The sequence below is a fragment of the Hippoglossus stenolepis genome, chromosome 15, assembly GCF_022539355.2.
Source record: "Hippoglossus stenolepis isolate QCI-W04-F060 chromosome 15, HSTE1.2, whole genome shotgun sequence".
NCBI lineage: Eukaryota > Metazoa > Chordata > Actinopteri > Pleuronectiformes > Pleuronectidae > Hippoglossus > Hippoglossus stenolepis.
Window position 1 is genome coordinate 9,485,069 of NC_061497.1, and position 27,701 is coordinate 9,512,769.

At 41.6% G+C, this 27,701-nt stretch overlaps 2 protein-coding genes across 2 annotated transcripts in view; one reads left to right on the plus strand and one right to left on the minus strand.

Moving 5' to 3' along the window:
* LOC118122256 (gap junction delta-2 protein) overlaps positions 1 to 14,501 on the plus strand; it is a 34,154-nt gene extending 19,653 nt beyond the window's left edge. The window contains 7 exon segments of the mRNA XM_047343573.1: positions 6,301 to 6,357; positions 6,359 to 6,400; positions 8,902 to 8,963; positions 12,461 to 12,647; positions 12,749 to 12,920; positions 13,070 to 13,172; positions 13,283 to 14,501. Coding sequence (XP_047199529.1) covers positions 6,301 to 6,357; positions 6,359 to 6,400; positions 8,902 to 8,963; positions 12,461 to 12,647; positions 12,749 to 12,920; positions 13,070 to 13,172; positions 13,283 to 13,433 — 774 coding nt within the window. The 3' untranslated portion in view covers positions 13,434 to 14,501.
* Positions 14,502 to 21,494: 6,993 nt separating this feature from the next.
* Positions 21,495 to 27,277, minus strand: pafah1b2 (platelet-activating factor acetylhydrolase 1b, catalytic subunit 2). The gene is made up of 6 exons (XM_035179449.2): positions 26,697 to 27,277; positions 26,217 to 26,298; positions 24,966 to 25,055; positions 24,562 to 24,678; positions 24,230 to 24,352; positions 21,495 to 23,989 (listed from the first exon to the last, which is right to left on the minus strand). The coding sequence occupies exons 2-6, from the start codon at positions 26,295 to 26,297 to the stop codon at positions 23,711 to 23,713; spliced, it is 690 nt and encodes a 229-aa protein (XP_035035340.1). The 5' UTR covers position 26,298; positions 26,697 to 27,277; the 3' UTR covers positions 21,495 to 23,710.
* Positions 27,278 to 27,701: the final 424 nt, after the last annotated feature.

A 27,701-nucleotide genomic window follows, 5' to 3' on the forward strand; every position in this document is an offset into this window, starting at 1 on the left:
TAACCTAACCTTTTTTTTTTTTTATAAAACCAAGTTATCCATTACCCCTTCAGATATTTAAAGTATATAATTTCGATAATCTTAGTAAATGTTATGGTGCTCAGGCCCATTTGGGCTGAACAGAGCAACAGCCTGCATTGACTACCTACAAGTAGAGATGTGCAGATGTAAAAAAGTATGGCAGCTTTCTTATCTACCACTTTGAATTTCACCCTACTTGGCTCCTCATGCATTTAAACATGCAAATGGATGGTTTTAAATCACTGTGTAATCACAGCAATGGTTTGGGGCACTGCAGTGTTATTCATTTTGAATTTGAATGTGAGAGTTACACATAATATGCTAATAGGCTGGGCCGCATGAAAGAAAGAGAACAAATGAACAAGAGGTAAAACAAAAAGAGAGGACCCAAAACACAAAGGCTACAAACCTGCTGTGCAAACTATTTTAAAACAGACAAGTGTGAGCTGGAATATGGATGAGCAGCCAACAGATGAGCCATACGCTGGCTTCACACCAAATCATTTTAATTAGAGTGGAGTATGAAATATTTAACTGTGAGCTTTAAGATAATCATTTTCCAAGTGAACTTTGTACATCTCTCCTCTTTGCTGTATGTTAGAGTGTCTGAAGGGCAGTTACTTTCCAAAGTTTCCAAAGCAACGTCCCCCTTTTCTGTTCACCGCTAAAGTAGGTGAAATGAGGACTGTGTGGTTTGTGTGGTTATAGAGTGACTCTATGCCCCATGACACAGTCTGTCCAGATCTGAGTGTGAGTCTGACTTAATCAACATTGAGGTAGAGACCATTTCTACAAAATAGCCGAGTGCAGAAAATAAACGAAACATTTCCAAGACACTGTGAAAACAACATCAAGAGACAGCAAAGTTTACTAAATAGCAAGAGATGTAAATGCCTCTGGAACAAATACAGTATGTAAAATTAAATTCAAAGCAAATAAATAGATACAAACAAATGAATCGGCTAAAACAAGAACAGCTGGAGGTGAAATGTGGTAAAAACTTTGATTGCCACATTCATGCTCACCTTTAACAACAGAATATGAAGAGGGATTTCACATTCACGCAAATGAAATTGTATCAAATTGTATGTTTTAAAATATGAAAAAAGCTACACATATTTATATACACCCATACATACAAATGCAATCATATGCCTACATTACATACCATTATACATACAATTAGCAAAAATGGGCAGTATATTGGAGGGTTACGGCCTCTGGAGATGATGATCTCTGGATGGGTTGCTTTTTTGCCGCCCACCAAAAGGACACAACCACACTCTAAACATGGCTTTACCACAGCAGTATGGAGGGTTACATGGTGACAACTGGCCGAGGGAGTTTTTATCTCTCCACACAAATGATGGATTATTTTGGCACCTCATCTCTGAATCAGGAGCATGATCCCAATTTCTATAGATGTGACTGCAGTGTAGATTTGACATGTGCTCTGTTATTGTAGCCACACGTCAGATCCTGTGTGATTGTAAGTCTGTCTCTGTAATGCTCGGTGAGCCCTGCGCCACTGTTTGTTGTTCTGCACTGGTTCTGACTTTGACCATTGTGTCTGTAATTAATAATAACTGACTCGCCATTCACAGACATTCGCTCTTGTATCCTCATCAGATGTGCAGCTGTACTGTGTGACCTCCTCACCACAGCCGATTCATTATTATCCCAATGATAAGCAGCACAATCAGAATAATCATTTCATTATTCCTCTCCTGTGTCCCGTGGATATTTCCCCCTCTGCCTCTCCACTCATTCATAAAGATAAAATTGGCGTCGGATTATTCCTCTCTGGAGCCTGCTCCGCTCGCAGCCTCTTAATGTCTTGGACCATCAATTTATGACAGTCTCCATTCTGCTCTCTGCGAGCGACTTGCTCTCCTTTCGTGATTTCCCCGCTTGGCACAGTCTCTCTGCCCTCTCTCCCTGTCTCCATATGGTCCTCTCCTCCACCACCTGACTCATTCCTCTCTCTTTCCACGACATCCTCCACCTCCACATTTCATCCTGCCCTCCTGCCTCCATCTGACCTTCTCTGTCTCCGCTCAACAGGCCCCTGCTCTGGCTCTTCCACCTGCCTCTCACTTGAATTTGCTCCAATATTCCCTTTTCTTTCAATGCTCGTTTTTTCATGCGTCTATCAAAGATGCCGAAACTACCCAGTCTTCTGCTGCACTGCTGAGCAGCGCTTCCACTGCCCCCTCTTCTCTCTCCTAAACTGTCAGTGACCCTGATCCCTTTGCTCTCAGCAGAAAGGATTTTGTCGCCAAAGAGAACACTGACAAAAAACTGAGACAGCAGCAGCTTGACAGCTTTCTAATCTCTTTTATAGGAGAACTTTCACCAGTTAATACTCGAGGAAGTGTGATAAATATGGAGCACACAACATGGACAGCTGAGACCAAAAGTCAGTTTGATTTAGATTTCTAGACCCTTACGTCTGTCTCATGTCTCGTGGAATTATTTAAAGCTGCTCAGCCACCAGCTTTCTATGAGGCTGCTCTGCCATCTTACTGGATTAATTCACCTCTTGGACCTTGTCAGTGTCAGACGATGGTAAAAATACCCTCAATATCTTCATGTGCTTTGATAAGGGTAATGTAGAAAAGAGGAAAAATGCTGTGGTAAAGTGACATAAGACACACGTGTGTTGTCTTCTTAGCGTCTCGTGATAATAAATCCTTCATTACTTACAAAAGACTGATGATGTAAGCTGCTGTGGGTTATTTGAGGCCGGTTTTATTTTACTAATCTGCATGGTTAAGAGTTCTTATGTTAAAATTCTATAAAAATAAACGTACGTGGATGGACATGATTTAACTATTACCCTAAAATGTCTTAAAGCTTCAGTGTGTAGAATTTAGTGACATCTAGTGGTGAAGGTGCATGTTGCAGCTGAATACCCCTCACCTCACTCTCCCCTTCCAAACATGACAGAGAACCTGTGGTAGCCTTCAGTTGTCATAAAATCACAAAAGGTTTTTATTTCGTCCAGTTTGGACTACTGTCAAAAACATGGCAGCCTCCGTAGAGAGGACCCGCTCCTGATGTCAAAATAAAATATTTAAATATAAAGGGCCCCTTCTAGAATAAAGAAAACAACAGTTCGTACAATTTAGCTGAAACACACTAGTGAAAACATCACTAGGATTATTTTATATTCAATATCTGCAAATAGATCCCTTTCACCTAAATCCTACACACTGAACCTTTAATCAGTAAATATAGAGGCAGTTCTGGGAGTAATAGCTTACATGTGAGTGATTCCACCTTAAATTCATCCTATCAGTGGGATATGTTGTGCTTCCAACAGACTCTGCAGAGAGTTTGGCTCCTCTACTGAACATGGAAAGGTCTGCATCCTTCTCAGATGTCCCTTTTTCTGAGGGTAGCCACGATCATCCTGTGGCCAAACATATCATGTATTAACATACAGCTTCTCCCTGTATCCACTCGGCTGACAGAGTTAGACTTCAACCAACAATAACTCAAACATCACAACACATAAAATAAGGGTGTTTCTTTGTCTGTTTGTTAGTTGGCAGAATTATGTAAAAACTACAAGACAGATTGTCACGAAACCTGGGGGAGGGTGTGGTATGAGTGAGGGAAGAGCCCATTAAATTCTGTGTTGCTCCAGATCAGAAGGCACATCTGGGAATTTTCTTAAACATTGTGAGACGTTTTTCAACATGTTTTGATTTATATATAAATTAAAGAATAATTTGTGGAACTTGATGAAAAAAGTCAGGCATGTTTAGGAGACTGAGATCGGTAGGTGTGTGTAATTTGGTGCATGTCCAAATAATAATACGGATTTAGTGAATTAAAATGTGGTTTCATAAGAGGACTGTTTGGCCTCGGTGGATGTATGCACTCTACTGAATGTCCATCTAGTTTTCTGTATGTGCCTGTACCGAGCTACATCAGAAAACAGGACGGAGCAAACCTGATCCAGAGGTGGATGAGGGCAGCAGCGACGCACATAATGCTCTATATACCCAGCATTTAATTGTGCCTAATGGTATGAGGGTCAGCTGGACTCAGCTCCTGTGCAGAAATAATGACCTGAGTGCAGCGAGGATCACTTCTGCACAGTGGTCACCATGTACCTCCCTTCTGTGTCCCTCTACCTCCTGGATCAATAAACAGAGGCCACATAAATTAAGTGGAAGTCTAATCTTATTTTGAAATTGCACCAGATAGCATGTAGTTGGAATTCATCAGCGGTGTGCAATGAGTTCAAGTAGTAGTATGTGGTAGTCGAGAAGCAGAATGCAGCTGTGCCCACTGCAGGTTCTGAATGCATTTAGATAAATCATAGGCATGCTCATGTTTCTAAAGAAGGTGTTTAATGTGATTAAAACATGATTATAACCAAGTAATTATAGCAAATTGCTGTTACGGGGGACTAACACACAACATCTCCACCTTCAACACATCCATCGCAGGGCAGAGCTCTTTTTCTCTGCACAGCCGGCTGCTGTCTCACAGCATTATTAGAGGGGGGAAGGTGCAGAGCAGAGGATTTATATGGACATTCAGGGGTCAGAGTTTGGAGGCAGAGTGTCAGCATAGTGAATGGTGTGTTTAGAGGCCATAGCATCACACTGAAACACAGCGCCTTCAAGAGGACAAAACTACTCACTACAGTTCCCGTGTGCAGCAACCAACCCTGCATGATGATGGTGATTATCAGATTATCAAATTTATCAAAATGGTTGGTTCTCCAGATACTGTGCAGGAGTTATTCATCTCAGCACTCAAACAGCTGGATTGAGCTGATTGTATTTGTCTTATATGAGAGCACCAGTGTAAATGTAAACAGTCGCCACCTGGTATAGATTTACTCCACTGAGCGGAAGTGGAAAATCTGTTGTGAATAAATGAGGAGTGTGAATAGATGTTTCCTGCAGTGTCACACTGGTATTTTGTCCTAAAGGGTCAGATGACTGCCGGATCACCCGCAGGTTTTAATCCAGACTTCTTTATTCATTCCCATATCTCATCATCACACCTCCCACAGCTCACGGCTGCAGATCTGTGGATGTGTGCATGACATGTCTAGATAAGGAGGGGATCAAAGTGTTTGTCCGTTTATTAATTCAACGTCGTGCAGGTAGCTGTGAGATCCAGACAGCATGTCTTTTCTTTATCATTTGTCCTTATGGTAGTTTTTTTCCATTTGCTGTACACTGAAAAAGAAAAAAATGTATTACCAACTGAAAAAAGTACTTCACTTGGTAACACACATATTAACTGATTAGCATAGCTTAGTGTTTTAATAGAATACATTTTTCAGTGAACCTAAATAAGTGCAGAATCATGTCTTATCTAATTCAATGTTCTCAAAACAGGTTAAAGGAAACTTAAATATAATAATAATAACAATAATAATAAAAAAAATAATAATATACTTTCAATGGACTACTCTGCAGGGACCCATTTTTGCGAACCTCCTACTCAATCCAATTAGCATTCAGTTTTAAGCTGCTATTTGGCCACAGAAGCCATTACAGAAATATAATCAGGACCTCAGTTCTCTGCTGAACATAATGAATGTAGTCAACATATCATCAATGGGTAAAGGATTAAGCAGCATCCTTGGATTGCTTCCAAAAAATTAAACCTCAATTACTTTTATTGTGTTGATAAACACATGCAGAGCTTCAACTACAAATTAAAACATGCACATTAAGAAAACACACACACACACACACTATTTACATCATGTGATTTTAATGAAGTGACAATGATTAGATGTTGGTGAGGTGGTCCATGATTTAGTCTTCTGATTTTCTATATCTACTACAAGTGTCCAATCTTCAAATCGGTCTTCATGGGAGCAGATCTGCAGTCACATGAATGCATGAACTAAATGCTAGCATACAGTCGAGCATAACGTTATCCATGTTCATCGTCTTGGCTTGTTAGCGTGATAGTATTTGCTGATTAGCACATCTTAATGATGAGCTATTTCAGTCTGAACCAAAGTGCTTCACCGACAGACCCTCCCCACGGAGCTAAAATCTATTTATTTATCTGTTTATTTTCTGACCACTTTACTTTAATTATTTATAACTGTCAGAATCAGAAACCATGGGTGAAGAAAGATTTTGTAGAACATCAGGATCTTTTTTGTTTGTGTTTTGACCCAAAATAGGTTTAGCGTTGAATTATTCATTCTGAGGTTGAAAACAACAAAAATCCCCCCTTGGAGCTCAGTTCTTCTTTTCCATCTATTTAGCTTCTTTTTCTGTGGAACAGCTTCAGACGCTACATGCTGATGATGACACCACAGTTTTTTATCCACCGAGCAGCTCTTTTTCCAATTAGCACCTGCCAGCAGGATCATCAGCACCCAGCAGCGAGTCCATCTACATGAAAATAAAATTAAACCTGTTAAATCTGTGCACATGACGAGGACAACACGTCTCCACCCCTGTGAAACAAAATAATATGTTACACATTTCTTGCTCAGTGTGGAATATAATGCTGCTTTTAGCTGTTTGCACCATGTCTGTGGAGTTAATGCTACATCAGTGAGGAAGAAGCAGTGAGAGGCTGCTCCCCCTGAGCCACCAGATGTTGCTGTGGTGCAGAAACCGCCTGTACAAACTCACAGGGGGATTAAAACACTGCCAACACTGAATTTCCCACTTTCCTGCAAACGCAGCGTTTTGTGAGATGCAAAGATTAAACACAAGAAAGAATGACTAACGTTAGAGACGGCATGAAACGCCTCGAGTTCTGGACGTGTGATAAAGCAAGCTGGCACCACAGACTGAAAAGAAATGTTGAGTGCCCACCCCCCACCCCTCGCTCACAGCTCACCCACATGTGGAATTTTTCATCTGTGTGTATCTTCACCATTTACAGGTTTGCTGGATAATGTTTCCCATATTCTCACATACACACACAGCCGTCCATCATCTGGTGGAGCAGGAACTTTCCTCCAAGTCACACCCCCTCTAACTCCTCACACACCATGTCAACCGGTTCACTGTGCATTCAGTAGACAGGGTCATTACCAGTGCAGAGGCTTTACTTAAATAATAGTGGATACACCAGAGAACATAACAAATCAATTACAAGTAAAAGTCTTGGATTCAAAATCTGACCTAAATATCACCAGCAGACATATTCATTATGTAATATTCATTAAGCAGAATGACTGCCTTTATGACCATGTGCATTAATGTGTGAGCAGCAATTTACTGTTGCAGCTGTGCAATATGAAGCTATTCATTTTTACAAGTATATATACTACAGGGTACTTTAAATCATATAAAAGCGTCATGTAATTGTAAACCTATCAGATGAAAATTGGTTGATTAAAAGGGTGTAGTCTAAAAAAATGGAAGCTTTAAAATAGCTCAATTCAAAAAATCCTACAAAGAGATACAATACAAATTGTTACATGTGTTTGATCACTTAAAATATTAAAATATTATTATTATTATTATTATTATTATGTAGAAACAGGATTTTTGAGCAGGAAAGGGGAAACGCCCTCCAGCCCAAAATATACTCTCAGGTTGTGATCATTAACTCAGACGTAACCCTGGTGACACATTCTATAAGTGGGTGTTGCAGTAACACAAATCATGGCTGACGCAAGCCTATCCCAGTGTGCCTCACCACCGACATTGTCATGACTGACGGGCTCGGCCGATGACTTCATACATTACCCAAGTCCTCACGGTGTTATCACGCCTGATGTCAATGTTTCGTCTCAAAGCTTTCCTCCCCTGACTTGCTCCTGTCGACACACGGTTGACACGGTTGGAATGCCTAGAAAGGAGTGTCTCTGCTGGTTGTCATGGAAACCGTCTGGATGTACAGCTGTGTCTTCCCTAATGACACCGTGCACAAGGACGTGAGCCACTTCCATCTCTCATGCATTCCCGTTGTGTGGCATTGGCGAAAAATAACATGTGATGTGTCACATCCTGTTCTCCTCCTTCCTCTTTATTGTGTCTTGCCATGAAGCCCGGCAGAGAGGAGGGGTTGACATTCCACAGCTGCCCGAGTACAGTTTCAGACAGATTCTTTTCAGAGGCCTCCAACATCATCCATTTGAATTAAGGCAATAAATAATCTCCTGCATGTACTGCTCTTTAATTACTCGAACTCCCACACACTTCACCGTTCTGGAGGATTTTTATCATCCCTCCCTCCTCTCCTCCTAATCCCCTCTTGTACTGTGGCGGTTTAGAGGGAGAAATCTGGAGAATTCCTTTCAGTGACCACACCAAACTCTTTCAGTCACATGCTCTCTTTTTCCTTCCCGTCCTTCTCCTAAATAAGGAATTACAATTTGAGTGGGGAAAAAGAGAAAGAGCAAATGGGCGGGTCATAGAGTGAAATTAGAGGACCTGAGGGCGTATCTCTCCTCTCTCTCACTCTCTCTCTCTCTCTCTCTTTCTCTCTTGCTCCCTCTTTCTGTTGAATGTGGTGAAGTCATATATTTCAGACAAGGGTGTTTTCTGCATTCACGCCAGCACTCCTGTACAGTGCACGTTAGAAAGAAGAGGAACGGAGGAGCACTGCCACACAAGCTCAGACTCACCTGTACTCACCTGAAAGCTACTACACAAAGTAAGTAATACTCCTCATGGCCTCACTCATGAACCACCGGCAGTTACATAGATTTCTCTGTTGCTTTGTGGTGCTTGTGGTTCACGCTGAGCAGGAAACAGGAAACAAAGAGGTATAATGCATCACCCATTTTTGGTCATACAGAGAGTGAGGCTGAACGCTCAGTTAAAGTTTACTTATTCCTATACAGTTTGTATGCCCTCTGAATGACCCACTATATAGTCTGTAAAGTCTTGCGTTGTGAAACCCTCCTTATCTTACTCTCAGCTCTCTTCAGAGGAGCTCATGGGTAAAATGCGAGGCCTCGCAGTTTCAGGAAACGTGCGCCGGTTCAGCTCCTGACACATCTAACATCAGAGACCCCTCAACGTGGAGCCAGTGCAGTCTAATAACATGTCATTGACTACTTTTAATACATAGTCTGAACATCAGCTCCAGACAGCTCAGGATACAGCAGGAGAACATGTGTGTTTCACATGTGTCGTCACATTTATGGAGCAAAGTACAACTTAATGAGCAGGCGAGTGCTTTGGACTGTGAGATAACTGAGAAACTGTGACTTCATGTGCTCTTCTTCTTATCTTCAGGCTTAACTAGAGAGTATTGAATTTATAGTGTGGCTCAGCAGCAGCAGCAGTTGTGATTGTGCAGGACAAAGGGAAACATGATCTTTGATCTCTGTTCGATAACTGCTTACAAATCCTCTGTATCATGAAGGTTTCAGAACAAACCTGTTGAACCAAAGGAGCCACAAATTGGATTTCATTAATTCAGATACTGAATAATTGTAAAAAAAAAAAATTAAAAAAAAGAAGCTCCTCATGACGCAGCTTGATGCAGCCATGTTGCAACAGCAAGAAAGTTGTGAAACATCTCATGACGGACGACTGCAAGATGCTATGATACAGAGGAAATCGGTTCCAGTGATGAGGATGATAAATAAAACAGTAACAGCTGGAGTTGCATCTGGGTGAGACACATTAACCCTCTAATGGCACATGGGAGCTGATTAGAGTGCTAACACAGAGAGAAGTAGTTTCTCTATGAAGCAGCCAAGTATTAAAAAGTGCCAGCATCAAGGGAAACAGAGCATTAATGGAAAAGCTCACGTGCACTCCGACTCCTGGACTACTGAAGGTTGAAAATGGTATTTCAGTGGGAAAGCAGTTGTACAATATTTCTTTTCTTTATTTACCATTATCTGACGGATTATCATAAATTGAATGAAAGTATTAACTAACTGTAACAGTAATTTGTCCTGCAGCTGAGGTGATCAATACAAACTTAACAATGACATTATGAATAGTTAACTAGGACAGGGGCAGAGCTAGGATTTTTCTAAATCAGGGGCCACAATTTACACAGGGGGGCCGATTATATGTCTAATATCCATGAATTACTCCTGATTCATTAAGATGCACATTTAAGTCATTGCTTGTTTACTGTTAACTCTATATCTTTGAGCAAAGTCACACATCATTGAATATATTCTGAAGATTCTTCCTCTGTCAAGCACATTGTGTACTTTCCAAAAACTTTTTAAAATTTAGACTTTAACAAAATGTACATATTTATTGTTAGTATTGTTTATGACTAGTTTGTTTAAAAATTATAAAAAGACTACTGACAGGAGAGGGGGACTTAAGGGGCCAATCAGATTTCAGTTGGGGCCAGTGCCCCCCTGGCCCTGCCCCTGGATCCACCCCTGAACTATGAGACATGGAAGTGTAAGTTTATGCCCTATATGTTACATTTGGTTATCAGCAGGTTACAGTGGTTATACAACCACTTTACATCGGCCACCCAGGTGATTTAAAGTGAGGTGGGATGGTTATTGTACAACTACTGCAGGACAGAAGTGAGACAAGGTTAAATATATTGTTTGAAAATGAAAACGTGTATGTATGAGCTACACGTGAACCAAATTCATGATAATTACTTTCCATGTTGAAATCAAGTCAGTAACCTTAGCAGCACACTCATCCATTATCAACATCCTGGTTTTTATTGTTGAGGCTTGTAGCTGTGGCTCTAAGATTACGAGGCGTCAGAGTAACTGCTCGGCCGCTGCCAACTGATTTGTAAGGCGTAGAGTTTACTCACTCAAACACTTGAACATGCACTCTGTTTGAACAGCTTGCCCTGCTCCATGTGTGTTTAGTCTTAACTATGAACTCCACATTAAAATCAGTCCTGCCATTGGAAGAGGGACAGCGGCATGAGCTCATCTTGTGACATTCAATCAGTGGCTTGCTGTCACAAACTGGCTCTGGTACAACTTAATGGACAGGAAGAGGCCTCTCCTGCACAACCTCAGACAATGAACAGAGTGTGATCTATGGCAGCCAGGCCTCCAGTGCGGAGCTGTTGGACACAGCGACGATTTGTCAAACTATCAACACAGATTGTGTAACACTGACAAGCCTCTGTTTCGCAACGGATGTGTGCCATTCTGGCCTTAGGGCACAAATGTACTTTATGGTTTATATTCAATTTTGGTTTGCCGGGATTTTTAACAGATGCATGTAATCCTACGTGATTTGTTCAGCTTTTTTTTTACGTAGCCCAGGAAAAAAAGAACTCATCTATGCACACATACTTGGGCAGGAAATGAAGAAAAGTAAGAAGGGGGGGGGACTTTTCCATCTGCTATAAGCATCTTCATATGTTATCTACTTTGCAAGACATTCAGAGATGGCACTGGTGGGTGAGCCGATAGCTGAATAGATTGGGTGCATACACAACATTGATTCATATGCCTTGAGCAGCAGGTCACAAGTTTGACCCCCAGCTGGCCGGACCATTTACTGCACGTCATTCTCCCTTTGTCACGCCCTATTTCCTCTCACTCCTTTACTATCTATCTATATAAAGGCAAAAAGATGTCACTGAAATGTGTAACTGCCTGTGTAACTCATTCCAATCCGTCAAAGCAGCAACTGCATCGTGGTGGTTAACACGTTCCGTCTCATGCTCATGCTTTTTGTTTTTGCTGTTTCCATTGTGAAAGCAGCAGTTTGTTTAGACTCCTGTTTGGACATACATTACCTTTGTCAGGGAGGGAGGAAGGAAGTGACAGCTGAGCAAGCAAACAGGATGCAGGAAGCAGGGCCGCTCTGCTGAAGCTAACAGGAAGCTCTTAGTGCATTAATAAGTCAGATAGGCCGACCATAATGACGTACAGAGAGCAGCGGTGGCGTAATTACTCAAGACACTTAGCATTTAAAACTTCCATGTGCAGAGAATATAGAATAATGTCAATGGCATGGTCTGAGCAATGGAAGTAGGAACCTTCACTCTGGTACTGACTGTGAGAAAATGTGCACGTCACATCATTGCAATTAAAAAAGAACATGATTAAACGTGCCCTCCTGTATTATAGAGAGGTTGACACACACACATGCACCTCTGCCGAGCTTGAGTTAGTGGTTTGACATTTTAGGAAATATATTTTTTCACTTCCTGGTGAGAGATGAGATGACTCAATCTCGGCCAACTGAATAATCGTGATCGCTTGAACAATAAAAAAAGCCCCTGGATGAAGCGAGGGCCCCAAAAATTTGCAACATTCATTCTGAAGGATTGAAACTATGTAGGAACTCGTAAAAAAAGCAGATTGAAGCACATCCATGCAGCGTATGCAAGCATCAGGAAGAGAGCGACTTAAATCCTACTTGAAAGTCAGCCAGGTCTGTGGGTGTGAGCTGGGCAGGGATTTGAATTGGACTGTTTTTATATCTATTAAATATCCACATTGAAAAGGACTTTAAAGAGTGAAGTTTGCTGAGCTATTTGCTAACCTAGAGACAACGTTCCCTTCCAACAGGATCAGCATGGCAAACCACGGTCCTTCTTACGGTATGAGCCGTGAGGTTCAGAGTAAGATTGATAAAAAATACGACCAGGAGCTGGAGGAGAGGCTGGTGGAGTGGATCGTCTCCCAGTGTGGCTCTGGCGTCGAGCAGCCCGAGCCAGGCAGGATTGGCTTCCAGAAGTGGCTCAAGGATGGACGTGTGAGTGTTGGAATTGAATAAACGTAAATATCTAGAATCGTAATTTTGCATTCGTGTACAATATTAACAAAAGAGTCTCCTCCTTGTGTTTGCGCCTCTAGGTGCTGTGTGAGCTCATCAACAGCCTGTGCGGAGCCACCAAGCCCATCAGGTCCATCAAGGCCTCCACTATGCCGTTTAAGCAGATGGAGCAGATCTCCCTGTTCCTCAAAGCTGCGGAAACCTATGGAGTCGTTAAGACCGACATGTTCCAGACCGTAGACCTCTTTGAAAGTAAGACGACCAGCAGAACTCATCTGTGTTATTACAACAGAGTCTTTGGCAGATTTACAGCTGTATAAATAAGGAAATGAAGCCACACTGAGTGGTTGAAGTGTCACTGTCTCCTCGTGCATTCATTTGAGATTGCTGCATGTCTTCAGGCTCAGACCTGGCTGCTGTCCAGAGGACCCTGATGTCTCTGGGTAGTTTGGCAGTCACAAAGCATGATGGGAATTACAAAGGAGATCCCAATTGGTTCCATAAGTAAGTTTGAGCTTTTCCCCCTTCAATGCAACTAGCCTGTTAAAACAAAAGGAGCTTTCTTTTTCAGTGCTGAGGAATGACTTTGGGGTTGTGTGTTTGTATGCGTGCAGGAAGTCCCTAGGGAACAGGAGAGACTTCTCAGAGGAGCAGCTGAGTGAAGGCAAAAATGTCATCGGCCTGCAAATGGGCACAAATAAAGGAGCATCTCAAGCCGGCATGACAGGCTACGGACTACCCAGGCAGATTATCAACAACCCCTGAACCCGAGCACCGCTGTAACCCTCCCCCCGATACACTCCTCCCTCTGTCCTCCCAAAGGCCAGTCAGCGGGGATGAAGCGACTTGGACTCTTACCTTGGCCATTAGGAGAAATGTGACCTGACTGCTTTCAAGACGAAACTGGACCAAAAAACGGGGACCAACGACAACATGTGCACATACACGACACACACTCCACGTTGAGGATACACACACTTGTAGAGAGCGTCAACAGTACTGAGTGATTAGACAATCCGACAGAGCGTTTAACGTGTCTTTTTACGACTACGCTTTTAATTGTACATAATACTTTTAAAAACATCATTCCAGTTGTTTTGCATCCTTTAAGTCACTACCTTAGAATCAAACAGGCTTTTCATTTCCACAAACCGTGAGATTTTTTGATTTCCTGCCTTACCATACATCCACTGCTTTCAGTTCATCTCAGTACAACAAGTTTTCTGTATTTTATCGGCTACATTGCTGCAACATGATAAAGCAGCAATGCTTTCTGTTGGTGCATTCAGGGACTACCTCATATCTTAGATTTCCAAGCTTTTCATGTTTGAAACAACAAAATCCATGTTTCCAACGCTTGAAAATCAATTACTGGACGTCAGGATGTCCTTGAATGCACCACCAAGGGGAGTTTTGCAAATGTTATCTACGCATATGAGCAGGGCCAGACAGCTATAATGCTATACTTAAATAAAATGAATGATAAAGAGTAAACTGAGCACATGGTTCAGAGAGATTGAAATACCTTTCCAAAGCAAATTTCACACCTCTGCTGAATCATTGTGAACTGGAATGAACTGAAACAGATAAGAAGTACAATACATTTAAGTAGAAAATCTGGAGTTAATAGGTTACAAGAAGAGATAATTCCACTTTTTTGTAAATTTTGAAAGTAAATTCCCGGTTAAGTGACAAAATTTAAATACAGTTGTGTGTGTTTCACCTGCCTTGTGCATTTAGTTCTCAGTTCATTTCTAATAAACGTTGGACCTTTTTTTTTTTATTTTAACATCAATTGGACGATATTGAAATAAAGTTTGATTTGACTGTAAAGACGCCTCTTGTGTGCTGATTAGATCACAGAACAGTGAGCTGCATTGACACTTCCTGTGTGGTTCTTGATAACCTGGTATTGAGCAAACAGTAAAAAAAGAGGAACTGATACATGGCAACCCACGATAAACATGTCAGTGTTTTTACAGGTAACTATAGCTTCGTGCTGAGCTGTGTTTGTTTTAAACCTGAGCTGTGCTCCACACAGAGATAACAGTCGGTAAAAAAAAAGGTGCAAAGTGCCAAAAGGTGGGAGGAGAAAGAAATGATGGGAGGGAGTATCGATGGGTGGGGATAAAGCCTGGATTTTTCCTGGCCATGTTTTCTCTGGTTGGATGGAAGGAGAGAAACGAAGGGGGATTCGAATCTCCATCCCCTGCCAAGATTTTGTTTATACTGTGTTTTCACTTGAGCTGTACAGCATGACCGTCTCAGAAAAAAAGGCCAGAGATGGAGATGATAGTAAAAGAAAAAGGCTTGGTTTGATGAAGAAAAAAAGATTATTTAAAAAAAGAAAAAGAAAAGACACTTGATGGAGTGAGACACGGGAGATTAAGGTGGCTGGGGTCAAAACGCAGAGCAGGTCAAGACAGAACAGGACTGAAGAGGTCAGAGAGCGTTTCCAAAACAGGAGTGACCGCTGCAGAGGGAGGATAAACACAAAGACTTCCTTTTCCTCTTCCTTTGTATTCACAGGAAAGTGTGTGTAAAAATGGATTGACACAGAGGGTTAAAACGGTAAATCCATGAGCAACGACTACCGATTTAAAAGACAGTGAAGACAATACAGTAAATATGCACTTTTTATCCTGTATTTTTTAGTTTTTTAATCTATTCTTTTAATAGTTAAATCATCAGAAAACTATTTTTTTATAATGGCACAATTATATTAAATAGTTCATAAAGCCTCTGCTGAAGTGAGCTCATCTGCTTTTTATAGCCCCTTAATATTAAAACTCCCTGCATGAGGATGCAGCACATTATTCTCTGCAGGGAAGTGGCTGTCGTCTCGGTCGTATAGTTTACATCATTATAATTGTCAAAAGGTCTTTATTATTTCAACAGTTATATTTATTTCAGCAGACCGGTTCGGCTTTGGCACATGTGAGATCCGAGAGCCTCACACTACTCAACATATAAACTGGAGTTTATTTCACAAGTCCATTAACAGAATGTGTCAGGACTTGCTGGGACTGTGATTCCTTCTCGTTCAACTCTCTATACCAAACATCCAGGGCCGTGCAAGGACATTTGGGGGGGGGGGGGCAAGAGCTCAAGTGAAAGAAAGAAGTTACAGTAATCCATCTTTTAATTACACATTCATTGAATTAATAACCCATACACACACAAGGATTATTACACTCAATAACAGTTGACTACAAAATGATTAATTCACACAGAGAAGATGGTTTTGCTTGGTTTTATATATAGTGTGTATATGTGGTGGCCTACAGTATGTGCTGCTCTGATGCTTTTCATTTCACAACAGTGACAAACAGTGACAAACAGAGGCGTCTAAACACTATCGTCATGACAACAGGGGGGGGCAGGTCAGGGAAACATAGCCTTGCTGTTGCTCTGCAGGGTGCTATGTGCATGTGCATAAATTGTGGTGTGAAAAGGAAACTCATAGGATCCTCATTTGAGGATCATGATATGAAAGTGATTCATCTCTCTGTTTGATTCAGTAGCCCTGATCAGTCTTTTTAGTGAACTTTATTACATTACACTTTAAATGGAGTAAAATCCTTCATGATTGTTTTGCATTGTTTCAGGGTGTGGCCTTTAACATTTTATCACTTAATCAAACTTTATCGAAGACAATATAACCTACTCCCTGATTTAACAATCTTATCAGCTAATGTTTGCAGTGAAGTGAACTTAGTGGATTAATGAATCAGTGAATGGCTGACTGAGAGCTGAGAGTGATATCACCATGTGCATGTTGGTTTCAGCAGGTACTTACTGAATCTGTGCGGACAAACCCAAGAGAAAAAAACTCCCTTCTTTGAATATCCACCTATCTTTGATCAAGGTATTTAAAAATGCTGCAGAACAGAGGCTCAGTGAAAAAAAGGTGTTTCTATTTTTACTTTTACTCGGAGTAATGAGGTAACTATGTAAATGTGAGGTCAAATTTAACACCATCGCTTTGAAGCTGAGTTTTCATAACTCATAAATTCATTTCACTTCTGGCCCATCACACGACCGAGGAACGTAGCTTAAATTAATGAGATTTTAAAAAATCCACTCGTCCCATCTGAAACATTCCCAAACAAACTAAAACAAACATCCTTATCTGACGTTGTTATGTCTCAGTCTTTTTAATATTTCTGCATATAATTTGTTGCAGAACAGCGGTGCCTGGCCTTTCTGACACAGGAGACTTTTTTTTTTTTCATTCCATCGGGGTTTAAATGAAAGTGTGGAAACACCAACACATCAGTGGCCTCACTGTAGTGGAATGTACTTTGCTGCCATACAGGGGCATAACAGGGGCGACGATAGCCTGAGGTTACAGAGGTGGTATTTTGACTGGAGGGCGGCCAGCTCCTGAGACTGTCTGGGAAAATGTGAATGGGGGATCTGATATTACACCTTCTCCTCCTGTAATGGCCCGGTGTAAATTGGGGCATTCTATCTATGATATGTTTACATGAGTAATGTTGTTACATGAGTGTGTGTAATCACCTGAAATTAAGAATCAATGTGTTTTCATGACCTCAGAATAAGCTCTTTACATTACAAGTGGGTCCTCCTCCACGTCCGCCATGTTTGTCCAGTAGCCCAGAACAGACAAACCAATCACTGCTTCGAGGAACAGCCTTTTGTGTTTTTATGTTCCCTCCATGTTCTGCAACATGTTCGGAAAAGGGTGCGAGGGCAGGGGTATTCAGTTGCAATCTGCAACCTCACCACTAGGTATCACTGAACCCTTCACAGTGAAACTTTGACAGCTACCTCTGTACTGATGAGCAAGGTTAAAGCTAATGTATGGTGCCTTTACGTACAAAAAGACATATCCATCGCACATACTTCCATGCGTCTTTTACGTTTGCATGGTTCTTAAGCAATGCATCCACTAGGGGGCAGTGCAGAGTTGAGAGTTTCTGACAACACGAACATGTCGAAGGTGAAGAAGGTTGTGATAACGACCTCTTGGGAAAGAGGGAAAAGCAGCTATTTGTCCCATTTCCTGGACCTGTAGTGTCTTACCAACTTAAAATGTCTGTCCTCACAAATTTCTTACTGATGCACAATGATTGTCTTGCGTGAACTATTGGCTACACTGCCCCCCCCCCTACAATTTCCGATGGTACTGCTCCATTTTGTCTGACTGCAAGGCTGTCACCTACTCCAGACTCAACATTCAGTGTGATTATCAGAACAGAACTAATGCTACGGTTGGTACAGTCACTGAGGTGATGTAAAGACTCTGAGTGACGCATTGGAAAAAAGCTGTCACACCCTAGAGGCATGACTTCAAGCACCCTGAGTGGGTTTTCGGGCATGGCCATAATGAACATAACCAGCACGGTTAGTGGGTGGGAAGCCTGGGAGGGATTATGTCCTTTCATGACTTCGACTGGCTGACCTCTCTGCAGAGTCTCATGTAGTTTCATTCATTCAGACATCAGGCGTGAAGACTGATGAACGACACCACACTAACGTACTGAATTAAGAAAACAATCTCACCAAAAGGTCCATTTGTTGTGGGGGGGTTTTCCCCACTCAAAAAAACTTTAAATTAAACTATTTTAAATAGTTTAGAAAAATGTCTGTTTTTCATTCTATTACAACTGGTCAAAGTCCATCTGCTGATGAAGATCATGTGAAATTAAAAGCCCCAAAACAGCTGCCAATGGAATCTTTTTCTGAAGATACATTTTAGTCCCTTGTCCACAGTTGTTTTTCACATGTGGGCACAAATCAAGTTATAACCAAGGGGAAATGTAAGGCTCGTGTATACGGTACAAAGACACATTGTTCTTCTCTAAGAGATGGAGCTGCTTTAGTTTCCCACAAAGATAAAACAGATTATTTCAGTGGTTTTTTTCCCCGATTTACACATGTTCCCAAAAGCAGATCGATTGCACCCTTTTAAACATTCTTCTAGGTTTGAATGTCACATTCCTCAAGTTAAATCTATACTTTGGGGAAACCCTAAGTTCTTATGATATATTTTTTTATGCCTTACAATAAATTCCTTATCATAAGAAAGAAGAGAATCAGAATGTAACATGCTTTGTAGACGTGTTAAGGTTTGTACACAGGAAGATATACATCTCCTTTTTCCACAATGCTCCTGAAGAAATCTCACAACAAAAAGATAATACTGTAGGTCGGTAGCTATCTAAACAGTAATTGGTTGTGTGCACTGAACAGTCCAAAGGGCAGCTTGTCCTATTGAGTTGTTTGTAACCCAAACTGAACTTAAACAAACAAAAATGCAGCTTCTTATTTTATGAGAAAGGCACGACGGCATTAATTAACAGTAGAGCAAATGTAAGGCTGCTTTGGTTAGTATGCAGCGCGGTGATGCCGGTGTAAGGACTTCAAGTAAACACCACAGACTGCAGTCAAGCCCTGATTGCCCTGGGTGAAAGAGAAGTGAGCTGGACAGCGTGACCCCGACCTGAGACCTGCTGAATTAGCTTTAGAACCAAGACAATTATCGAGAAGTGCAGTGCAGAAATCAATGGGTGCAAATGAAAATTCGATGACCTGGTCGTGGAGTAGAAAAAAAAACATCGGGATACTTCTTGACTGAGTGATGCAGACTTGCTGTTTCACATGATTTAATGGAGGTAAAACACATTTTGCACATTAAGCCCCCAAATGGTTTAATAGAGGTGTAATTTGCTGCGTAGATCCTCTGAGTATAAGACTGCAGTGAGTATGAAGATTGAATATGTGTGTGTGAGTGCGTGGATGAGTCATGAGCATGAATAAGGTTGTTTGTGAACCACAGAAGCAGATCTCATGGTGCCCGTTTGTGTCGTAAGCTACTGTATGTGCCAGCGATGAACAGCAAGAGGGTGAAATAAGTATCAGGTGTGAAGGGAGAGAAGCAAGTGTTTCCCTTAAAAACAGTTTGAGGCGAAATATTGAAATCGGAAAATGCTAAACGCAGAGCGAGGAAGACAAACCAGAGAGACGAGTTGAAATCCAGGAACTAGCTGTTAAATATTCATGAATTCTCAAAGTTCACTTTTAGAAAAAGGCTGCTTTTGTTGAACCATCTTTCAGCTGCTCTGTTGAAACCTGCCAACAACTTAGAAACTATAATTCATCACCTTAAATAGATCGAGCCCATACAGTACCTATGCCAAGGCCCAACACTTCCCTTAAATTCAACCAAGCTGCTCCTATTTTCACACACTCATGGATATCAGTCCCCCAAAATAGGCTAGATTTTTTTCATGAAGATCAGTGAATATTAAACAGATATATCTAACCCTATCTCTGGGTTCCTCAGTCAAAGCCAGGTGGCCGTTCTTGGTTGGACATCGACCCCGAAGTCAGTCATGAGAAATCATGTGTTCGATAATGTTGTTCCTGTTGCTTTATCATAACAAATGTTACTGAAAACACCAAAGAATGTGCTTCAAATTAGTTGTGGTTTAAATTCATCATCTGTTGCAAATCAAATAGCTCAAAATATTGATGCATATAAACAGGGTTGAGGTCCCTCCCCTGGTTACGGAGGTTCCTGCACCTACTGTAAAATCAATCCTGCAGTATCTTGGTGACAACAGATACAGATTCATGATGTAGATTTTGCCCTGCTGCCAGTCACTATGAACTATAGAAAATGGTTGTAGGGGTTTTCTGAACTTCTGCTTTTATCATGGCCACATGTCCACATTTCCTTTCCTGTGAAACCTAATCTGATTGTGAACTTAAAACTTGCGACAGATTTAGCTTCAACTTTTGACCAAAACAAAAAACAACGGCAACAAGAGTCACAGCACAAGCACATGGCTCTGGCACAGGATGACATCTGATCTGAGAGCCATCACACTATAATAACAGTTGCATCACATGGCGATTAAAGAGGCTGAACCCCATGAGGGGCATTTGACCAATTTGGAACAAAATCACCCATATTCAAGAAAAATGATTTGATTTGGGGAATTTATTTCGAGGACACAATCATCTTTGTCCATGGCCCAATTAGAGAACCACACCATCAGTATAGGACTGGTGTTCTGAGGAGCTTGCGTCATTAAACTGAAGTGGTAAATGAGCTGGAATTTGTAGTTCACGGTCAGAGTTCCTGCTGTGATCAGATACAGCATTAAAGCTGTAGCCTGAAGTAGACGATAAATGGGTCTAAAACCCTGATTTGCAACCACGCAGAACCATTCATCACACATGGCAGCATATCACAAACTCTGATGTAACGGGTACATATAGAAACCCATTGATAACTGAGGACTTATCTTTCAGGAAAAATTCACAAACATGGGGAAAAACCTGTAAATGTAACTGCTTAGATACTCTTTTGACTTCTGTGTTGGAAACATGAACTCGTAATGTGAATCCACAGATAATTACTCAACGTCATTTAGTCTTGTGTTGATAGAACATCTCTCTCAACAGACTGTCCGAAGTGCAGGCCTCCATAAATAGAGCAACATTAACAGTGAGCAAATGGTTTATTCAGCAAGTATTTTACAACTCGCCAGTGATCGCACTTCAGCACGCCTAACTAAATGTTTAATGAGGACGTTTAAACAGGAGATTTCCTCAGAGCGCTGCTGGTGAGTTATTACAAAAAAAATGAAACTTGATGTTAATTAATTAATTACGCATTGACAAACTCTGAAAAAAACAGAAGCAGCAGCGAGTCTTGTTGGTGGCCATCGTTTCCATTCTCTGGTGAAATGGTTCCCTCTGCTGGTGAGCAACAGTAAAACATGACAACAACCAAACAATTCTTAAATCACTAAATAAATGAATTAATTAAAAAACTCATACTTGATTAGATTCTGTTTTGTTTTTTTATTGGAATGCTTTAACACAATAATGTGACAGCGAGTCAAAACAGTGCAAAGAGTGTGTATTGCACCAAAAAACATAGACTCCCACAATCTGAACCCTCTTCACACATCACTCTCTCAAGCCTCACGTCCTATGTACAACCGGGGCGGTGGGGTCGCTTCTAAGCACTCGCACATCCAACGTACACAATCCAGGAGCACACATACTGTCCCCATCAACACATAAGGCACACACATACACCATTTATATTATACACAGCACGTGAATGTGCGGAGCTTAAGACAACAGTAGCATTTGACGCTGGCAACAGAACCGAAGCCATGGAGGAACAGCTATGGTATTAAGCTCACAGACGAATACCTTTATTTACATGACCTGTGATTTCTTTTTTTAGCGTGACAATATTCACTATAGCTGTGTTCAGAGCCTACTTTTTCTCCTTAAAATAATTCAATAGCTACACAATGTGGAGATGTGAGGTGGCAGTGTGGCGGGGCTGGAGTCACTACGAGTACAACCGGTGGCAGAAATAAGGAGGTGGTGAGAAACAGAATGCAGAGGAGCTTCTATGATAAAAATACTGTATATTCATGTAAAGAGGAGGGAGAGAGAGAGAGAGCGGGTGGGAGGGTTGGACTATGAACATTTGGACATATTAGGGGGAGATACAGATGAATGTCACACATCAAACTGTATTCATAAGGGATAGCTTGTGTTATGAATAGTAATGTAAGATGACGTGACAACCACTTGTTTGTTTCAGAATTTCTTTCTCTTTTGTTAAAATTAAAATCAAGTTCGCTGTTACACTGGAGCACGAGAACATCACGGCCTAAAGTTATGACATTTTTTCAACTCAAAAATGAAAATAGTAAAATGTAAATCTACAAATAGAAGCTCTGCATGTAAGCGACAGGATTAGTGTTGTTCGGAAGACCCATGTAGATACATGGCACAACATCACTAATGGATATGTATGAATACACGATTTTGGCCGACATTCGCTCAATAAATGTACATAAATAATCAAAGCACATTGGATTTAACATACTGAAGCGTCGGCCCACTTTCAACACCGAAGCTGAGGCTCACCTTAAAACATGCATGCAGCGAACACCGACGTCAGGTTTGACGTGAACATTTAGTTCTGCTGTGGTTTTAAGTCACATGAGATGAAGTAGTGATCTGTTTGTGTGTGTGTGTGTGTGTGTGTGTGTGTGTGTGTGTGTGTGTGTGTGTGTGTGTGTGTGTGTGTGTGTGTGTGTGTGTGTGTGTGTGTGTGTGTGTGTGTGTGTGTGTGGTCTCTCCAAATATAATCTATTTTACATTGATTAACAATTTGTAGAGACAATAGAATAGTTACACATCAATTCAAAAGTGACCATTTTAAAGACTTGGTAAATTTGTTTACACTGTTTTGGTTCCCAACCATTCACTTGTGGACCCTTAAAAGTGATTTTAACATCTCCAATTTCATTGGATTTTTAGAAGCCTGACGAGGTGAAAAAGCGGTTATGCTTTTTCATGATTTAAAAAAGGTCAAAAATGGACAAATATCTGAAAAAATAAACAATTCTCTTGACACCTCTAAGGACACCCTGACCACCAGGTTGGGAACCTCTGCTCTGTAGTAAACAGGCCAGACTCATAACATTATACAATGTTGGGTTATGTTCTTCCTACTGTTTGTTGTGTGCTGGATTTCTCGTGTTATAATATCAAGACCGCACAGTTACAGTTTTGCGGACACCAAACAAAACATAAGGGAAGAAATTGCATTGTGTTCCTCTGTTTAGTATCATGTCTCTGTGGAAAAAGTGACAGAGAGAAACGCTCATTTTTACCACAGGCCAAGATAAAGCTGTGTGAGCCACTGAAGTCTCATATGATCTCATATGTTTGTCTGTCTATGGTTCGGAGTAGCCTGACCTTGGTGAATCATTTTGCATTAGAGCTTACTACTGTAATCACAGTGTCTACGTCTGTAGTGAGGTCTCTCTCCCTCCTTATCACCTCCCCATAACAACCCTCCGCTCATGGATGTCATCCCACACCCCTCCTGGGCCCACTCACATCGGGGTACTACTTCCCCCACTGTGAGTGGGCCCTTCCTCCTCCAGATACCAGGGGCACACCCCCTTCTCCCACAGCAGTGGGTGGAGATATGCCTCTGGATAAATGTTGCTGCTCGACGACGACCCTCAAGCCAGCGATGCCCGCCTCTCCTCTGGTGTCTCATCCAGCATCTGATGCAGAAGGTCAGTGAGGGGCTTGGCCACTTTGCGGTAACCTGACGGCGTCAGGTGAAGGAAGTCAAACATGTCCTGTGGGACGATGGTTCCATCAGAGTGAACAAAATCCCTGCCCACGTCCAGAAACTGAGCCCGGCCCAGACGTGGCAGCCAAGACCGCAAGAACTCGTTAACGGCAGCGTTCTTTACCCTCAGTGGGTTGGGCCGCTCCCCCCGGGGCAACAGACCCTGAGGACAGCAAAAATATGTTTGACTAATTTACGAGGGTCAATATGTTGACAGTGCATACATTTTTTTCTATGATGCAATGTTCAGTGTATGTAATACTTCATTATTTCGTTAGCTGCTAAAAGTGAAAAAGTTACTCAAAAGTCACTCAGTGTGACAACTGCAGAGAGAAATCCCGTCAACATGTTAATTTAAAACCAACAAGGTACAACAAAAGACAAGATATAAAAGTGAACTTACCAGCACAACTATCTTTGCCTTTGGGAGGCAGGATGTGAGCAGTTGCGCAATGGCAAGAATTCCTCCTGCAACTTGCTCTGCTGTGTGTTGGTGATTGTTGGTTCCTACCCACAACACCACCACCTGGACAAGACCACAGACAGACGTGTTGCTTATTCTCACTGCACACACTCCTCTCGGGAGCCAAGATCCTGCTCAATGTTTTGAGAGAATGAGTTTTCTTGAAGTACGAGTCTAGATTGCCACCACAGCTAGGGTGATACAACAAACTGCTGCTACTACAGTTTTTACAAAAAGCACACTTAGGAATATGGCTGCTAGGATTGTCTTACCTTGGGACGGATGTTCTCCAGCTCTCCGTTCTGTAGCCTCCACAGCACGTTGCAGGTGGTGTCTCCTCCAATGCCGAAGTTGAGCGCATGAAGAGGAGAGAACACCTCTCTCCACATCTGTGGATAGGAAACCATGAGTCTTGATTTCATAGGAGCAATTCTGCATTTCTTACTTTGGTGACTAACACCAAATATCTCACTGATGCTGACAACAAAAGATGCTGATCAAGAACAAGATGCATTACAAAGCTATATGTATAAATATGAGACTCAAAGTGCAGCAAAATAAACCTGTACATTTATGTCATATCAGGAGTAGTGTGTGAAAATACTCAGATTAAAAGGAAAAAATGCTACTTTCACGTGAGTCGTCAAATGTCCAGGTGTAGAATATCATATCTCACCTCAAACTGCTGCATTAGCTGAACCATAGAATCTCCCACAAAAAGCACTTCTGGTTCGCCATCTTTACACTCCAGCACAAATCTTGTGTGCTGTAAAAAAATAAATAAAAATACAAGTTCATCACTAGACCTTAGGATGTAGTGCACAATTGTGATGGGTGGAATAGATACATAAAAACATAAATAAGTAACATTTGCAGAAATCTATCCAATCCAAGTCTTTCAGTCTTTTCAAGTTTTCTACCAAATCCTAGCAGGAGGTTAATACTTGCAAGCTTTCCAAGTCAAGACAAAATCCTGTTGGCTCATCACAGTCAAGACATGTCTGGTGCCCCATCTAAAAAAGAGCTCGGAGCGAGGCAGACTGTCTCAGTTCTATCAGCTTTGGAGGATTAACCTTACATAGACCTACTAAACAAGCTAGAAAATGTGGCTGTCTGAAAGAAACACAAGCCTCGGGGAACTAATATGATGTCGACCACTCACATCATTTTCACCCCACATTTATTTTGTCATTGATATTATAGAGAACATCATCTAAACAGTATTGATGCAGATCTACTGTAGCTTGCATCTCAAAGTCTCCTCAATACAAGCCAATGCACAGGATCACTCCACAATTATGAAGATAAATGCAATATTTAATGTGTAGTTTACAGGGGCAAATTAATTGGGGAAGTAATCTGAGGAAAACGGTTAATGGTGGAAATGTGGAAAACCTTTGGATGAATGAGTAGAATGGTAAGTTAGGGCTGGGTAATAAAAACAATATTGATAATTATCACAATATAATATTCATCAATAGCAGTATAATAAAAATCCTATAGCAATGTAATGCATGTGGATCCTGCAAACACAGTGAGGACGTATAACACATAATAGAGCAATTTGTCAGGGGATTGTCAGTCACTGAAATAAAGAGACACAATCAGTCTTTAAACTTAGCAGAAATAATAATGTTCCATGTATCGTGACAATTATCAATATGTTAACTTAATTTAATTTGCTCGGGCCTCTCGTGAGTCAAACATCACACTGGGCTGTTATCCTGGACATTTAAAGATTTTAAAGATTGTAAAAAAAAATATGTCAACACAGCAACCAAGCTGATGCTATGAAAAAGCAGGGATAAGCCGAAGAATGACACTAAATGATGTAGCATATCGCCTGAATGAATAAGAACAAATCTGATGTTTTACTTTATGACACATGAAGACAACGAGCGAAGGTTTCCTCCTCTAAAACACAAACCTGTGACATCCAGCGTCCGTCTCCTTGAGCATCTTCTACCGGCTGAGCCACTGCAGCTGGGTTCCGTTCATCGGCACTCATCCTGCAGGACAAACACACATGATTCACAGAGAGACACAACAACACACAACTACACGGCGGGTTTATGTTGTCTCGGGCTGGTGCAGTGTGAGGAGCAGCAGCAGCAGCTAACAGGAGCTGCTGTCATGTAGCAGCTTAGCATCACAGGAGCAGACAGACGCTGCTAATACGGATGTCGGCGACTTTCGCTTTCACTGCGGGTGTTTACAGACCACAGGGCATTAACTCCGCTATCGCACTGTTAGCGTGTTAGCCAGCGAGCTAACCAGCCCGCTAATGACTGCTATGGCTGCATCTTCCCCACCTAACGTTAGACACAGCCGCCGACATTAACGCGGTCGCTTCCAGAACTGTGGTTTATCATCATCATTATTATTATTCATTTGCAAGACAAGCTACCTTGTGTGTTGCTGGCCGTCACGTGTCGGCTCCCAACCGGCTTCAGGGCAAACTCTTTACCCGCGAATTGTGTTCTCCGCGGCGGGGCAGGCGGCGGGGGATGCTCGGTAGCAGCCGTTAGCTGACTCCAGCTCGACGAGACAACAAAAGGTGTGTCAAGAAGGCACGGAGCAGAGAGCGTGAGAGGAGGAGAGCCTCCCAGCAGACAGCACTGACCGTAACACCGCAGCGAGCCGGAGTTACAGACACAAACTGCACAATACTGCAGTATAAGTAGCCCGAGCTAAAGTAGCTAGCTGTGTAGCGTAAACCCTGAACACTGCTAGCTTCTGTAATTTATGTTTTAATTCCGGAAAAGTACACAGGGCTGCTGCCGCAATGAATCATGGGTGGCTCGCTGGTTTTGAATGTGCAATTCAAATCTAAAAACAGCCTGACACGCGTGACCTTTGATTCATAAACAACATCGCTCTTGTTGCTCGTAGGAGAAATAACACTGTAAGAGATTATATATCATTAGCAGCACCGCTAGCATCGCTGTTGTGAGTCTTCCGTGAACAGACCTCTCACTTCCACTGGTGGCTCATCTCCCTGCGGCAGACCGCAAAGCATCATGGTCACGTCGGGTCTGCCTTCCAGTGCTGCAGGAAACACAGGAACTATCTAGAAATATGTGATGTGTGCTTTGAAATACAACCACAACAAAGGACACTTTTACTTTACATGAATATTCATTGATGTTTATATTTATAGATCCCCCCCCCTCCCTTTTGGGCTTTTGTATGTATTTTAATCTGTGTTGTTGCATTTTATCTGGAGTCTGAGTCAAAAATATAATCACACACTACAAGTCAAATTTCTTTGATATATACATGGTTGACACTGCAACTGCGTATTTTTAATGTGAACTTGTAGTTTTACAAATCAAGAGTAACCACATCAACATGTTAATCCACATCCACAGAGAAGCTGTTACAGAATATTTGTTATAGAGTCAATAATCAA